The sequence below is a fragment of the Anolis sagrei genome, chromosome 11 (genome assembly GCF_037176765.1).
Source record: "Anolis sagrei isolate rAnoSag1 chromosome 11, rAnoSag1.mat, whole genome shotgun sequence".
In the NCBI taxonomy this organism is placed as follows: Eukaryota; Metazoa; Chordata; class Lepidosauria; order Squamata; family Dactyloidae; genus Anolis; species Anolis sagrei.
The window spans coordinates 13,196,769-13,214,621 of NC_090031.1; the positions used below are offsets into that span (position 1 = coordinate 13,196,769).

Here is a 17,853-nt window from a genome sequence, read left to right on the forward strand (position 1 = left end):
ACTTCCCACACAGAACCCCCATGACCATCAGAAAATACTGTTTTCTGATGGTCTTTGGTGACCCCTTTGACACCCCCTCGTGACCCCCTCAGGGGTCCCGACCCCCAGATTGAGAAACGCTGCTCTACTGTATTCTGGGTTCAGCACCATGGATACTTCCTTCACGGTTCCAGTATCATCTTCACTGCAAAGGATAGAACTGTGAAACTGAAGCTGCATCCATGTTTGAAGGTGTAGAAAGGCTATGCAAGGAAACAGCATTCAATTCATAGCACATCCAGCTATTCCGAGCTGGGTAAACCCATATTCCGAACCAGATAATTACTGGTCTCTTCCTTTCAATTGACCAAGTCCAACCAGGGTGAGGGAAATGATTCAGAATAAATCTGCCATGACACTTCACAAAAGAAATATCTTTTATCTTTGGCCATTAACTCCTCCTCGGAGAAATGGCGACTCTTTGTATCTGTACACAGAATTCATTCTATTTCTCTCTCTGTCTCTTTCCGTCTTCTCTCTTTTTGGCACCTGCATAGCTGAAATCTTTACAATTAAATACAGGAAATCTCATAAAACACCGATTTCTGCATCCTTCTGATTTGTCCCCCACCCACCCATCTCGGCTATCTCTGGATCCTACCCAAAGAAGTCTCGTGTTATGACTATTTGGGAGAATAACAGAACATGCCCAACACTTCAACATGGCTCATGGAATAGCTTTCTTTCTATTCTCCGACAGACGTCATCCTCTTCCTCCTCCCACCCCTTTTGTATATTAATTACATTTTACATTTTTTTTCATATTTGTTTTAAATCTCTTTTTTTCTTTCATCTTCGTTTTTGTTTTTCAAATGTTGTTGTGTGGTTTTGTGTTTGTGTGTGTGTGTATTGTTTTGTTGATTTTTTTACAGCAAAAGTGAGTCCAGTAGTACGTAAGTACACAAAAGTCAGGGTTAGCAGAGTTTGGCTGTCATTTGGTCAGACTGTTTGAGGATTTCGGTGTTGTAGAGATCCAGCGCATGATTCACTCGGATGATCTCACTGTTGGTCAGTTTCAGGCGGTGCTTCAGCATACAGGAGAAAAGATCCAGCTGGGGCTTCCCTGGTGCTACCGGAGGTGCCAGTCTGTTGATTCGGTCCCGTATATCCAACAGCAGTAACATGACGGAGGATGAGGAGTAGAACTGGCCACCTTGTGTGTAGGATTGGTTGACCTGCTGTACGGCACTGCGCAAGAGGTCGGCATTGAAACGCAAGCTGTATCCAAACACTTGGATGTCTGATATCTTGATGTAGAACAGGCGCTTGTTGGGGTCAGACAGATCCACGGGTCCTTGACCAGTCTCATTGCGCATCATAGTGGAGAGCCGGCTCCGGCTGCGTAGGTAGATGTGAACAGTCTCAAAAAAGGTTTTCCACCGGTTTCCCAACAATAGTGTCCAGTTGTAGCACTGGCTGTTCTGCAGGCGAACTTTCTCCCAACGAGGGTAACCAAATTCCCCAAAGGGCATGTTCCAACCTTCGGAGTGGCTCCCGCTGAAAGGGTTGACATAGACGTAGAACAGGGGATCCAAGGTGGTGTTGCGTGCTTGGCAGATGCGCATGGAGATGCCAATCACCATGTGGATGAAGTCCATCCGATTCTTGTTGCTCTTTAAGGTGAGGGACATGCGCTTACGCCACCTGGGGTCAAAGAAAGTGTCCAAGCGGATCTCATTGCTGATGAAAGTGGTGTGCACATACAAGCGAGAGTCCATCTTCTGAAGGAGGTACTTCAGCTCCAAGTCCTGGAAGTCCAAGTCTGTCTCAAAGCTGATGAACTGCTCACTCCGTTCAGAGTCCACATTCTGGGGCTCGCAGCGACCCCGAGAGAGACGGTAGCCCTTGTTGCATGAGCCGCAGAGGGAAATGTTGGCCAGGCTGCACATGGCACAGCTGTTGTTGCCTCCGATGATGCAAGGGATGGGACGCTGGCACAGGCTGGTGCTTCCATGGCAGACACAGCTCCGTTGGCTTTCCAAGAAGGTGCCCCAGAACCCATTCTCGTTACAATAGAGGAGAGACTGGACCCTGGATAGCCACTGCTGTATTGTTCTGAAAACAAGAAAGTAAATCATCAGGTCAAGTCTAAAAGGGTGGGCTCTAAACAGAATTTAGAACATGAGACCCTCTAGTTGTGATTGGTTGCTACTCCCAACATACCATCCCATTAGCAAGGGCTGTTGGAACCTAAAGTTCAACAACATCTAGAGGCTGCATGATTTATAGCCCTGCTTTAGCATATTGGTTTAAACCAGTGATTCCCAACATTTTTTTTGACCAGAGACCACTTTGACCAGGGACCATTTTGACCATGGACCACTTGACCAGGGACCAATTGAACAGGCACCACTTGTACAGGGACCACTTTGACAAGAGACCACTTGATCAGGGACCAATCAACCAACAACCACTTTGATCAGGGAGCACTTCACCAGTGACCACTTTGACCAGAGACCACTTGAACAGGGACCACTTGAACAGGGACCATCTTGAGCAGGGACCAAGTGACCAGGGATCACTTTGATCAGGGAGCTATTGGCCAGGGACCACTTGAACAAGGCCCACTTTGACCAGAGACAACTTGACCAGGAACCAATTGACCAAGGACTACTTGAACAGGGACCACTTTGACCATGGACCACTTGGCCTGGGACCAATTGACCAGGGGCCACTTTGACCAGGGACCACATGAACAGGGGCAACTTGAGCCGTGGTCCCTTTCACAAAGGACCACTTTGATCAGTTACTACTTTGAAAAGGGAGCAGTTTGACCAGTTACTACTTTGACAAGGGAGCAGTTTGACCAGTTACTACTTTGACAAGGGAGCACTTTGACCAGTTACTACTTTGACAAGGGAGCACTTTGACCAGTTGCTACTTTGACAAGGGAGCACTTTGACCAGTTACTACTTTGACAAGGGAGCACTTTGACCAGCTACTACTTTGACAAGGGAGCACTTTGACCAGTTACTACTTTGACAAGGGAACACTTTGACCAGCTACTACTCTGACAAGGGAGCACTTTGACCAGTTACTACTTTGACAAGGGAGCACTTTGACCAGCTACTACTTTGACAAGGGAGCACTTTGACCAGTTACTACTTTGTCAAGGGAGCACTTTGACCAGCTACTACTTTGACAAGGGAGCACTTTGACCAGTTGCTACTTTGACAAGGGAGCACTTTGACCAGTTACTACTTTGACAAGGGAGCAGTTTGACCAGTTACTACTTTGACAAGGGAGCACTTTGACCAGTTGCTACTTTGACAAGGGAGCACTTTGACCAGCTACTACTCTGACAAGGGAGCACTTTGACCAGTTACTACTTTGACAAGGGAGCACTTTGACCAGCTACTACTCTGACAAGGGAGCACTTTGACCAGTTACTACTTTGACAAGGGAGCACTTTGACCAGTTACTACTTTGACAAGGGAGCACTTTGACCAGTTGCTACTTTGACAAGGGAGCACTTTGACCAGTTACTACTTTGACAAGGGAGCACTTTGACCAGCTACTACTTTGACAAGGGAGCACTTTGACCAGTTACTACTTTGACAAGGGAACACTTTGACCAGCTACTACTCTGACAAGGGAGCACTTTGACCAGTTACTACTTTGACAAGGGAGCACTTTGACCAGCTACTACTTTGACAAGGGAGCACTTTGACCAGTTACTACTTTGACAAGGGAGCACTTTGACCAGCTACTACTTTGACAAGGGAGCACTTTGACCAGCTACTACTTTGACAAGGGAGCACTTTGACCAGTTACTACTTTGTCAAGGGAGCACTTTGACCAGCTACTACTTTGACAAGGGAGCACTTTGACCAGTTACTACTTTGACAAGGGAACACTTTGACCAGCTACTACTCTGACAAGGGAGCACTTTGACCAGTTACTACTTTGACAAGGGAGCACTTTGACCAGCTACTACTTTGACAAGGGAGCACTTTGACCAGTTACTACTTTGTCAAGGGAGCACTTTGACCAGCTACTACTTTGACAAGGGAGCATTTTGACCAGTTACTACTTTGTCAAGGGAGCACTTTGACCAGCTACTACTTTGACAAGGGAGCACTTTGACCAGTTACTACTTTGACAAGGGAACACTTTGACCAGCTACTACTCTGACAAGGGAGCACTTTGACCAGTTACTACTTTGACAAGGGAGCACTTTGACCAGCTACTACTTTGACAAGGGAGCACTTTGACCAGTTACTACTTTGTCAAGGGAGCACTTTGACCAGCTACTACGACAAGGGAGCACTTTGACCAGTTACTACTTTGACAAGGGAGCACTTTGACCAGCTACTACTTTGACAAGGGAGCACTTTGACCAGTTACTACTTTGACAAGGGAACACTTTGACCAGCTACTACTCTGACAAGGGAGCACTTTGACCAGTTACTACTTTGACAAGGGAGCACTTTGACCAGCTACTACTTTGACAAGGGAGCACTTTGACCAGTTACTACTTTGTCAAGGGAGCACTTTGACCAGCTACTACTTTGACAAGGGAGCACTTTGACCAGTTACTACTTTGTCAAGGGAGCACTTTGACCAGCTACTACTTTGACAAGGGAGCACTTTGACCAGTTACTACTTTGACAAGGGAACACTTTGACCAGCTACTACTCTGACAAGGGAGCACTTTGACCAGTTACTACTTTGACAAGGGAGCACTTTGACCAGCTACTACTTTGACAAGGGAGCACTTTGACCAGTTACTACTTTGTCAAGGGAGCACTTTGACCAGCTACTACTTTGACAAGGGAGCATTTTGACCAGTTACTACTTTGTCAAGGGAGCACTTTGACCAGCTACTACTTTGACAAGGGAGCACTTTGACCAGTTACTACTTTGACAAGGGAACACTTTGACCAGCTCCTACTCTGACAAGGGAGCACTTTGACCAGTTACTACTTTGACAAGGGAGCACTTTGACCAGCTACTACTTTGACAAGGGAGCACTTTGACCAGTTACTACTTTGACAAGGGAGCACTTTGACCAGTTACTACTTTGACAAGGGAACACTTTGACCAGCTACTACTCTGACAAGGGAGCACTTTGACCAGTTACTACTTTGACAAGGGAGCACTTTGACCAGCTACTACTTTTACAAGGGAGCACTTTGACCAGTTACTACTTTGTCAAGGGAGCACTTTGACCAGCTACTACGACAAGGGAGCACTTTGACCAGTTACTACTTTGTCAAGGGAGCACTTTGACCAGCTACTACTTTGACAAGGGAGCACTTTGACTAGTTACTACTTTGACAAGGGAACACTTTGACCAGGGACCAACTGACCAGGGACCACTTGAACAGGGACAACTTTGACCAGGAACCAATTGATCAGGGGCCAATTTACCAGGGACCACTTGGACCAGGGACTACTCTCCGATATTAGTACCAAAATGGTTACGAAACCTATGAGGTTTCTTCCAACTCTTATGAATCGATGAATCTGGGGCTATTGTTGCAGGCCTAACAACAGCAGTATATTATACAAGCAGTCCATGACAATCAAGGTGGATTTTGGCCTGTGGCAGTTCTTTCCCACCCCCATTATATATTTCCCTGCTTCATTTTCCCCTTGCTGCATTATGAAGTCCACCATTGTTCCCCAAAGGCACAGTCTGCTCAGTATTTTGCCGAGATGGCACTTGCTAATGAGAAATTAGGATGCCATTCCTGTAGATGGGAGGGAGTGATTACAGGCACAGCTCCCAGAGTCAGATTAGTCAAATTTGCAGCACCCGTCTGGCTTGACCTCTGAATAATCATTAGGTTGTGTGCCGGATCAAAGGCAGAATTAGAAATGACACAATGGGCATGGAGGAACAAGGAAAAATCTGAGATAAAAAGAGCGGGATGGAGAGAGAGGGAACCAGAGACAAAGAGAGGAAGGAGGAAGGGGTGGAGGAGAATGAGCGGACAGATGGACAGACAGAGCCAGAGCTATAGGCAGGGCAAGAGAGATAATGATCAATGGACATGCTCATATTAAGCTTGTGCAAGTGGACATCTGGTGCATAACTACTCATCTATGCTTTCAATGCACACTTTGATTCTTAGTTCCTCTCCTCACTATTGGCTCTGACACAGGAGATTTGGGTATCCATCAATGCTTCTAACTAAGGGAGGAATAGAAATCCTAGTGTTTGTAGTCTGGTGTTCTTCCTCGTCTAGGTTAGATCCAGAAACATGCCCACCTGCTTCCTTCATGACCAATGCTCCTAACTAGGGGAGAAACAGAAATCCTAGTGTTTGTAGTCTGATGTTCTTCCTCGTCTAGGTTAGATCTAGAAACACGTCCATCTGCTTCCTTCATGACCAATGCTCCTAACTAGGGGAGTAACAGAATCCTAGTGCTTGTAGTCTGATGGCCTTCCTCGTCTAGGTTAGATCCAGAAACATGTCCACCTGCTTCCTTCATGACCGATGCTCCTATCTAGGGGAGGAACAGAAATCCTAGTGTTTGTAGTCTGATGTTCTTCCTCATCTAGGTTAGATCCAGAAACATGTCCACTTACTTCCTTCATGACCAATGCGCCTAACTAGGGGAGGAACAGAAATCCTAGTGTTTGTAGTCTAATGTTCTTCCTTGTCTAGGTTAGATCCAGAAACATGTCCATCTGCTTCCTTCATGACCAATGCTCCTAACTAGGGGAGGAATAGAAATCCTAGTGTTTGTGGTCTGATGTTCTTCCTTATCTAGTTTAGATCCAGAAACTAGATAAGGAAACTAGATAAGGTGGGCGTGTTTCTGGATGCTCCTAACTAGGGGAGGAACAGAAATCCTAGTGTTTGTAGTCTGATGGTCTTCCTTGAATAGGTTAGATCCAGAAACATGTCCACCTGCTTCCTTCATGACCAATACTCCTAACTAGGGGAGGAACAGAAGACCTAGTGTTTGTAGTCTGATGTTCTTCCTCGTCTAGGTTAGATCCAGAAACATGTCCACCTGCTTCCTTCATAACCAATGCTCCTAACTAGGGGAGGAACAGAAATCCTAGTGCTTGTAGTCTGATGGTCTTCCTCATCTAGGTTAGATCCAGAAACACATCCACCTGCTTCCTTCATGACCAATGCTCCTAACTAGGGGAGGAACAAAAATCCTAGTGTTTGTGGTCTGATGTTCTTCCTTATCTAGATCCAGAAACTAGATAAGGAAACTAGATAATGTGGATGTGTTTCTGGATGCTCCTAACTAGGGGAGGAACAGAAATCCTAGTGTTCCTTCATGACCAAGCTGTTGCCCCATATAATTCTAATTTCAGTCGGACCCATAATAATATGCTAGCAATAATATCATACGAAAGCTGACCGACACAACCTGGGAATCACAACTGGACACAGTGAAGGCATCTGGGGATTACAACTGGACCCAGTAAAGGAGAAAGGAGAAAGAGAAGGAAGGTGAAAGAGGGAAAGTAAAAAAAGGAGACTTGCTTTCTACTGTACCCTTCATAGTTTGGAGCTGACATTTCAATGTACTGCATTTTATCCCCTGACAAGCACCAACAACTAAGTGAGAACGATCTTGTATTTCATTGTGTCCACAATTAGCAACACAAGATGCACATGGCACAAGAAATATGGGCCAACTCCCATTATTTTTCCAGCCTGTGGGTTCCATAATGTCTAATGGTGCTCAGAAGGAGGGCAAGAAAGGAGGAAGGAGACAACAACAACAGTGACAACACACAAGAAAACAAATCAGCAGTTGCATGCTTGCCATAGCTTTGAAAGCGAGAAAGGACTATTAGCACATCTTGCTCATTCTGAATCTGAGAACGTCTCTCGCCACTTCTCAGCAAGTTAAAAGGAAGTCAGACATAACTTGGGAGGGGGTGAGAGGAGGGGGGGGGAAACACACTGGAATCTATAAATACTGTTTAGCAGAACAAGCCCAGCAACAAAGCTATATCAACAATGGCTAACACTGCAGATTCCACCGCCTATTCTGTGCCAATAATGGTTTACTAGTGCACATTTAGCTGAAGGCAAAGGGAATATTTTACAAGCTCTCCTCGTCTCTCGCTCATACTCTCATGTGGAAGATCAGAAAAACTAATCTGGCAGGATGGAAAGCCTCTTTCCTGAGATACTGTCCTCAAAGTCTAGGGAATCAGGAATACAACAGGATAGATGCTTCCACCGTGGAAGTGTTTCTCAACCCTGGGGGGTCTCGAGGAAGCTTCAGAGGGTTCACCAAAGACCATCAAGCTCCTCCTAAAGACTGCCAGAGTTGGGGCATGTCTGATGTCTCTGAGAAGTGAGTTCCAGAGTCGAGGGGCCACCACCAAGAAGGCCCTCTCACTCGTCCCCACCAATCGTGCCTATGAAAGAGGCAGGAGCGTGAGCAGGGCCTCTCCAGATGATCAAAGAGATCATGCGGGTTTGTATACAGAAATGCGGTCACGCAGGTAAGCGGGTCCCAAACCATTCAGGGCTTTGTAGGTAAGAACCTGTACTTGAATTGGGACTGGAAAATGAATGGCAGCCAGTGGAGCTCCTTAAACAGGAGGGTTGACCGCTCCTTGTATGTCACTCCAGTTAGTAACCTGGCTGCCGCCCGTTGTACCAATTGGAATTTCCGGGCCATTTTTAAGGGCAGTCCCACGTAGAGTGCATTACAGTAGTCCAATCTGGAGGTGATTAAGGCATGGACCACCCTGGCCAGATCCGCCTTCATGAGGTACGATCACAGCTGGCGCATGAGTCTTAATTGTGCAAAGGCCCTCCTAGACTGGATTACTGCAATGCACTCTACATGGGGCTGCCCTTGAAAACGGCCTGGAAATTTCAGATGATCCAACGGGCGGCAGCCAGGTTGTTAACTGGGGCTCCTTACAGGGAGAGGTCAAACCTCCTGTTCAAGGAGCTCCACTGGCTGCCATTCATCTACTGGACCCAATTCAAGGTTCAGGTTCTTACCTATAAAGCCCTGAACGATTTGGGACCCGCCTACCTACGTGATCGCATCTCTGTATACGAACCCACATGATCCCTTTGATCTTCCAGAGAGGCCCTGCTCTCGATCCCACCAGCATCGCAGGCGCGTTTGGTGGGGACGAGAGAGAGGGCCTTTTCGGTGGTGGCCTCTCAACTCTGGAACTCACTCCCTAAAGATATCAGACAGGCTCCAACTCTGGCAGTCTTCAGGAGGAACTTGAAGACGTGACTGTTCCAGTGTGCCTTACCGGAATAATGATCCCATAGCACTTTGTCCTCCAAAGCATTTTACATTTCCCCGAGTCTGCTTGTATGCCCTCCACAAACATCAGTATCCCCTTTCGTTCATGTCCCAGCATTATTTCCAATTTTAACTCTACATTTGGCCTTCCCACGGCTTTAATTATGTGTTGCTTTTTTGATAATGTTGTGTATTTTATTGTCTATGTTTTTAATTGCTTGTATTGATGTTTTATTGCTTGTATTGTTGTGTTTGGGCTCGGCCTCATGTAAGCCGCACCAAGTCCCTTGGGGAGATGGTAGCGGGGTACAAATAAAGTTAATAAATAATAAAATAAATAATTAGGTTCTTGTGGGTTTTTTCGGGCTATAGAGCCATGTTCTAGAGGCATTTCTCCTGACGTTTCGCCTGCATCTATGGCAAGCATCCTCAGAGGTTGTGAGGTCTGTTGGAATTAGGACAATGGGTTTATATATCTGTGGAATGGCTGGGGTGGGGCAAGGAGCTCTTCCCTGCTGCAATTAGGTGTCAATGTTTAGCTGATCACCTTCATTAGCATTTGAAGGCCTGCCTGAGCCTGGGAAAATCTGTTGCTGGGAGGTGTTAATCTGTGCCTGGTTTTTTCCTCTCTGTTGTTTAGCTGTTGTAATTTTAGAGTTTTTTAATACTGGTAGCCAGATTTTGTTCATTTTCATGGTCTCTTCCTTTCTGTTGAAATTGTCCACATGCTTGTGGATTTCAATGGCTTCTCTGTGTAGTCTGACATGGTGGTTGTTGGTGTGGTCAGCATTTCTGTGTTCTCAAATACTATGCTGTGTCCAGGCTGGTTCATCAGGTGCTCTGCTATGGCTGACTTCTCTGGTTGAAGGAGTCTGCAGTGCCTTTCATGTTCCTTGATGCGTGTCTGGGCAATGCTGCGTTTGGTGGTCCCTATGTAGACTTGTCCACAGCTGCATGGAAGAGCTCCTTGCCCCACCCCAGCCATTCCACAGATATATAAACCCATTGTCCTATTTCCAACAGACCTCACTACCTCTGAGGATGCTTGCCATAGATGCAGGCGAAACGTCAGGAGAAATGCCTCTAGAACATGGCGCTATAGGCCGAAAAAACCCACACGAACCTAGCAACAGAACGGCTTACAGGACGACCTGTGGGCAAACACAATTTTATTCTCTGAGAGGTAGTGGAAAGAGAAACGAAGGAAAATGCCGGGTGGCTTTAGAATACAGTCCTAGCTGAATCTAGCAATAATTTCGATCCTGGCTGCTTTGAAAATTGGATCTGACTTGACTCGTGCTGCCGTTTGCCATTTTCTCATCTATTTTCATTAGCTGCCCCCACATTTCTGCAGAAACAATCACCCTACCGTTGCCACCCCATAAATCGCTCTGCCAGATCAAAGGTCTTAAATCTATCACTCTCTGGAGCTGAGTGGCCCTCCTTGAGGCAAACAATATATCACCACCCAAGAAGAAGAGGAGGAGGAGGAGGAAGAAGAGGAGGAGGATTCTATTATTACTTGAGTCACCTCTCCTTTTCCTTGTACTAACTTCATTTGCTCTGCTTGGTGCAAAAACAAATTCGGGAGTTGCTTGAGTCAGAGTAATCAACGGCCGGAGAAAGCTTTCATTTTGGAAACCTTTCTGTGTCACCCACACCGACTGAACACAACTTTCTGCATTCGGCTCCATTCTGCTTCATTTTCAGAAGGGCAGCTGAGTGTCAGCACGTTCCTCCAGGCTATAATTGAATATAGAACATACTATTTCTATTAGACCTTTTGTGAACGGGACAGAGAGCGTCCTGCTGTTAATATAACCACTCCATCTTTTCAAAGTCGGTGGCTCATATTAAGTGCTGCTTTCTCGGTTGGGGCTTTCGCACAGCCAAAATTGCCCCGGTATGGGTCCATTCTGGGTCTAATTTTGTTCAAGGGGTATTCAGTCAAATCATGCTGGACATGTGGCAGATACTGGAGATCTGGACATGTGTTTTGGGGGAGGGAGAATGAAGTTCAGTCTGGATTCCTAAAGCTGTAGTGACAGACAACATTCAGTTCCTATCTGCTAGGGGTTCATCCTTAACTTATGCTCAGGGGCGGCTCATCCATTACGCAAAGTAAGCGGTCGCGGTACACTTTTTTTTTGCCAGGGGCACAGATGCGGAGTGGCGGTCAAGCCCTAGCAGTCCGGGGGAAGCCTCGGCAACCCATTACGCAAAGTAAGCATTTACAGTATAGTTGATTTTGCCCAGGGACACTCTTGAGGCGCTCTTGGGGGAAAGTAGACCTTGACATATGCGAGTTGTAGTTACTGGGATGTATAGTTCACCTACAATCAAAGAGCAATGATGGAATTGAACCAAATATGGCACACAGAACTCCCACGATGAACAGAAAATATATATCAATGATTGGTTGGGGGGGAGGGGAAATACTGTTTGCTTACCATTGAAAATTACCTAGGGCCGCCTCTGCTTATGCTTGCTGTATCCTGGGATGAAACCACCTAAATGTGGACCCATTGCTTAAGTGGGTCAGCCCTAGTTGGAACTAACCAACTAGGGTGTGGATCGGGTTGTGGCACAGCTGGTTGCGAGTCAGCTACATTAAAATCACTACTGATCAAAAGGTCATGAGTTTGAAGCCAGCCTGGGTCAGAGTAAGCTCCCGACCATTTGTCTAACTTGCTGTTGAGCTTTGCAGCTTGAAAGACATTTGCACATGTCAAGTAGGAAATTTAGGTATCACTTATGTGGGGAGGCTAATTTAACTAATTTATAATATTATAAATACTATATGTATATACGGAGCCCCGGGTGGCGAAGTGGTTAAAGCACTGAGCTGCTGAGCTTGTTGATCGAAATATTATAATTATATATTTTATATTAAATGTAATATCACTAATAATATTACAATATAATGATGGAGTACAATGTAGTAATATATAATACTGATATTGTATTATGCTAATAATTTAATATATTTGATGTATGTGTGTGTGTGTATACACACACACACACACACCTTGTAAGCCGCTCTGAATCTCCTTAGGGGTGAGAAGGGCAACATATAAATGTCGTAAATAAAGAAATAAAGAAAATAATAATAATAATAACAATAACTCTCCTCTGGACACATTCCAGCTTGTCAACATCTCCCTTCAACTGTGCCCAGAATTGGACACAGTATTCCAGATATGGTCTAACCAAGGCAGAATAGAGCATGGGTAGCATGACTTCCCTGGATCTAGACACTAGAATCCTATTGATGCAGGACAAAATCCCATTGGCTTTTTTTGCTGGCGCATCACATTGTTGGCTCATGTTTAACTTGTTGTCCACGAGGACTCCAAGATCCTTTTCACACGTACTGCTCTCGAGCCAGGCATTGTCCCCCATTCTGTATCTTTGCATTTCATTTTTTTCTGCCTAAGTGGAGTATCTTGCATTTGTCACTGCTGAACTTTATTTTGTTAGTTTTGACCAGTCATCTCTCTAATCTGTTAAGATGGTTTTGAATTCTACTCATGTCTTCTGGAGTCTTGGCTATCCCTCCCAATTTGGTGTTGTCTGCAAACTTGATGATCCTGCCTTTTAACCCTTCATCTAAGTCAGTGGTTCTCAACCTGGGGTCCTCAGATGTTTTTGGCCTACAATTTATTTATTTATTTATTTCACTTACTTATACCTCGCCCTTCTCACCCCGAGGGGGACTCAGGGCGGCTTACAGAGGAGGCACAATTAGATGCCTAAATCAATTGACAAGCAATACAAAGTACAAAAAGCAATTCAACAGTTAAATTAAAAACATCCATACATAATAAAATATCAAAACAATCTCATGCTCGAGGTTCAGAGTCCATATATCCATTCCATTCCATTTGTCCTTGTCTATCGTCAGATCCTTAATTTAGTTGCCAGAGTGTCCAAAGGCTTGGTCCCATACCCAGGTCTTCAGTTTTTTCCTGAACGCCAGAAGGGAAGTCGTTGATCTAATCTCCCCGGGGAGTGAGTTCCACAGGTGGGGGGCCACCACCGAGAAGGCCCTGCTCCTCGTCCCTGCCAACCTCACTTGTGACAGTGGCGGGGTCGAGAGCAGGGCCTCCCCAGAAGATCTTAAACTTCGACTCCCAGAAATCCCAGCCAGTTTACCAGCTGTTAGGATTTCTGGGAGTAGAAGACCAAAAACATCTGGGGACCCCAGGTTGAGAAACACTGAACTAAGTCATTAATAAAGATGTTGAACAGGACGGTGCCCAGTACTGAAGCCTTATCTCCATCTTCGTTAACAGTGGATGGATCATAGATATGACATATTTCCCCTTTCTTTCTCTCTCTCTCTCTCAAAGAAGAAGAAGAAGAAGAAGAAGGGGAAAGAGAAGAAAAAATAAAGAAAAAGAGAGAGAGAATCCCAGATCTCTATCCAAGAAGGGTTTTCTAGGCCACCGTCTTTGCTTTCTCGCTCTCTTGTTCCCTTCCCAGGGAACCCCTCCCTCTGCCCCATTAGCTAGAAATACAGAATGACAAACACGAGGGGAAAATGCTAATATGCCTGGTGGTGTTGACTTAAACAGTTCAGGCACATCACTCATTTAAAAACTCAGCTGCCATCATGCATTTTGTCCCATCTCACCCAGATTTGATAGCATTCGCTGGAGACTGTCTTTCTGCTTCGGTGACTTCACTCCCCCCGCTCCGCGTCCTTTCCCCAAATAGAAGTGGAATGCTAAAGACATATTTATCTAAAAGCTTTGGAGTATGCTTGACTGGAGAGATGCTAGGTGCCTCCTCCAAAAGCTCTTATTTCTAAGCTGATGAATCAAATATATGCGTGGTTTTTTTTCCCTTCATCCTAATCTTGTCTTCACAGCATAGACTCCCACCCCACCAGAGCCAGTTTTGTTAAGAGTAGACAAGTCTGTGACATTGTTCAGAAGGTGGCAACGAAGTACGACCCAAAGAAGAAGAAAAGCAAGAAAGCAAAATGGTTTGCTGAGACACTGGAAGTAGCCCAAAAAAGGAGAAAGGCAAAAGTAAACAGTGACAAGGGAATATATGCCCAATTAAATGCACAATTCCAGAGGTTAGCCAGAAAAGATAAGGAACTATTTTTAAACAAGCAATACATGGCAGTGGAAGAAGACAACAGAATAGGAAGGACAAGAGACCTCTTCCAGAAAATTAGAAACATTGGAGGTAAATTTCAGGCAAAAATTGGCATGATAAGAAACAAAGATGGCAGGGACCTAACAGAAGCTGAAGAGATCAAGAGAAGGTGGTGAGACTATACAGAACATCTCTCCTTCTACGTCCCACCTCTGGGGAGGCCCTGCTCTCGGCCCCACCTTTATCACAAGTGAGACTGGTGGGGACGAGGGACAGGGCCTTCTCGGTGGTGGTCCCTCGCCTGTGGAATTCACTCCCCGGGGAAATTAGGTCATCAACATCCCTCCTCTCTTTCAGAAGGAAGTTAAAAGCCTGGATATTTGACCAGGCCTTTGGGTAAGCTGGCAGATGGATAAAGGACAATGACGACCAGAGTAGGAAAGGACTATGATAATGTATTGTCGAAGGCTTTCATGGCTGGAATCACTAGGTTCTTGTGGGTTTTTTTGGGCTATAGGGCCATGTTCTAGAGGCATTTCTCCTGACGTTTCGCCTGCATCTATGGCAAGCATCCTCAGAGGTAGTGAGGTCTGTTCGAAACAGACCTCACTACCTCTGAGGATGCTTGCCATAGATGCAGGCAAAACGTCAGGAGAAATGCCTCTAGAACATGGCCCTATAGCCCGAAAACCCCCCCACAAGAACCTGACTATGATAATGCTGGATGGACAATGGATTTATGAATTGGCGAACGTTGACCCCAAGATGATTTTATTGCTGCTATTGTATTAATTTGATTGTTTTAACTAGTTATAATTCTTGTTGTTATATTGTATTTTGTTTATTGTATTTTGTGAACTGTTAGGCATCAAATTGTGCCTTTTGTAAGCTGCCCTAAGTCCCCGCTAGGGGGTTGAGAAGGGTGGGGTAGAAGCGCTCTAAATAAATAAATAAATAAATAAAGGAAGGATAATAATATTGAGGATAGTTTTGACGGTGTGGTGAGTGAATTTGAACCAGACATCCTGAGGAGTGAGGTTGAATGGGCTTTAAGAAGCATTGCTAACAACAAGGCAGCAGGAGACGACGGGATCCCAGCTGAACTGTTTAAAATCTTGAAAGATGATACTGTCAAGGTGATGCATGCCATATGCCAGCAAATATGGAAAAAAACAAGAATGGCCATCAGACTGGGAAAAATCAACTTATAACCCCATATCAAAAAAGGGAAATGCTAAAGAATGCTCAAACTTTCGTACAGTGGCCCTTATTTCTCATGCCAGGAAGGGAATGCTCAAGATCCTGCAAGGAAGACTCCAGCAATACATGGAGAGAGAGTTGCCAGATGGACAAGCTGGGTTCAGAAAAGGCAGAGGAACGAGAGACCAAATTACCAATATCTGCTGGATAATGGAGAAAGGCAGGGAGTTTCAGAAAAACATCTATTTCTGCTTCATTGGCTATTCTAAAGCCTTTAACTATGTGGATCATAATAAATTGTGGCAAGTTCTTGGTGGGATGGGCATCCCAAGCCACCTTGTCTCTCTCCTGAGGAATCTGTACAAGGACCAAGTAGCAACAGTCAGAACTGACCGTGGAACAACAGACTGGTTCAAGATTGGGAAAGGCATACGGCAGGGTTGTATACTCTCACACAACCTATTCAACTTGTATGCAGAACACATCATGCAATGTGCGGGGCTTGATGAATGCAAAGCAGGGGTGAAAATTGCTGAAAGAAACATTAACAACCTTAAATATGCAGATGATACCACTTTGATGGCTGAAAGCAAGGAGGAGCCGAGGAGCCTTCTAATCAAGGCGAAAGAAGAAAGTGTAAAAGCTGGGTTGCAGATAAACATAAAAAACCCAAGATTACGGCAACAAGAATGATTGACAACTGGGTAAAAGAGGGAGAAAACGTGGAGGCAGTGACAGACTTTGTATTTCTAGGAGCAAAGATTACTGCAGACGCAAAGTGCAGCCAGGAAATCAGGAGACACTTACTTCTTGGGAGGAGAGCAATGACCAATCTTGATAAGATAGTGAAGAGTAGAGACATCACACTGGCAACAAAGATCCACATAGTTACAGCAATGGTATTCCCCATAGTCACCTACGAATGTGAGAGCTGGACCTTAGGGCAGGTTGAGCGAAGGAAGAGAGATGCTTTTGAACTGTGGTGTTGGATGAAAGTTCTGAGAGCGCCTTGGATTGTGAGAAGATCCAATCACTCCATACTTCAGGAAATAAAGTCCGACTGCTCATTGGAGGGAAGGATAGTAGAGGCAAAGATGAAGTACACATCATGAGAAGAAAGGAAAGCTTAGAGAAGAGAATGATGCTGGGGAAAATGGAAGGAAAAAGGAAGAGGGGCCAACCAAAGGCAAGATGGATGGCTGGGATCCTTGAAGTGACTGGATTGACCTTGAAGGAGCTGGGGGTGACGGCTGACAGGGAGCTCTGGCGTGGGCTTGTCCATGAGGTCATGGAGAGTCGGAAACTATTGAACGAATGAACAACAAGAGTAGGCAAAGTGTAGGCCTCCAAAGAGTGTTGGACTACAATGCTCACCGACCTTGGCAAGCAAAGACATATTGAGAGTTGCAGTCCAACAACAGCTCAAGCTGTTGACCGTACTTGTTTTGGCAAGGACTGGAATCTTTTAGAGTAGACTCATTGGATCAATTTCAGCAGATTACAAGAGCTGTCTTCATAGACCTGTCAGCAGCTTATGATACCGTAAATCATCATCTTCTCCTGAGGAAAAATTATAATATCACAAAGGACTATAATGGCACCCGTTGTATAGGAAATCTGCTACAAAACAGGAGCTTTTTTGTTGATTTCCAAGGCCATAGAAACTGATGGTGGAAACAAATGAACGGCCTGACTCAGACGAGAGTGCTTGCACCATCAATATTTAACATTTAATAATAAACTTTATTTATACCCCACCACCATCCCCCCAAAGGGGACTCGGGCGGCTTACATGAGGCCAAGCTCGGTAATACATAACAGCAAAAATACAGAACACCAAAAAATATAATCACGATAAAATAAGTAAAACATAAAAGTAAATAAAACAGTACAAAGTAATAAGGTGAAAAATCAATCACAATGGGCAGGCCAAATATACATAAAATGATAAAACACTGGATGAGATAGGAATGTCCAAGATATAATTTACAGCCACTGCCAGAAGTGACAGAAAGTTTCATCTATGCTGATGATTGTGCCATCACCGCTCAAGCAAGAAGCTTTGAAATGGTTGAACAGAAGCTCTCTGAAGCTTTAGGTGTTCTTACTGCCTAATACAGGGAAAACCAGCTGTTTCCTAATTCATCTAATAAGCAGATATGTGCTTTTCACCTTAAAACTAAGATATCCCAATGTATAAAAACCTGGTAATTCACAATATTGAGCTCTGAGGTTATCTGGGAAGGAATGCTTTTTCAGCGTTATCTTGTGTCACAGCCAACTTTTTATACACAAGGACAA

General features: G+C 44.9%; 1 protein-coding gene across 3 annotated transcripts in view; it reads right to left on the minus strand.

Annotated features, from left to right (window-relative positions):
- Nucleotides 1-398: 398 nt before the first annotated feature.
- BRINP1 (BMP/retinoic acid inducible neural specific 1) overlaps nucleotides 399-17,853 on the minus strand; it is a 186,133-nt gene continuing 168,678 nt past the window's right edge. For all 3 annotated transcript variants that reach the window (XM_067471892.1, XM_067471890.1, XM_067471891.1), the window contains exon 8: nucleotides 399-2,094. In XM_067471892.1, coding sequence (XP_067327993.1) covers nucleotides 954-2,094 — 1,141 coding nt within the window. In that variant the 3' untranslated portion in view covers nucleotides 399-953. The remainder of the gene's footprint in view (nucleotides 2,095-17,853) is intronic.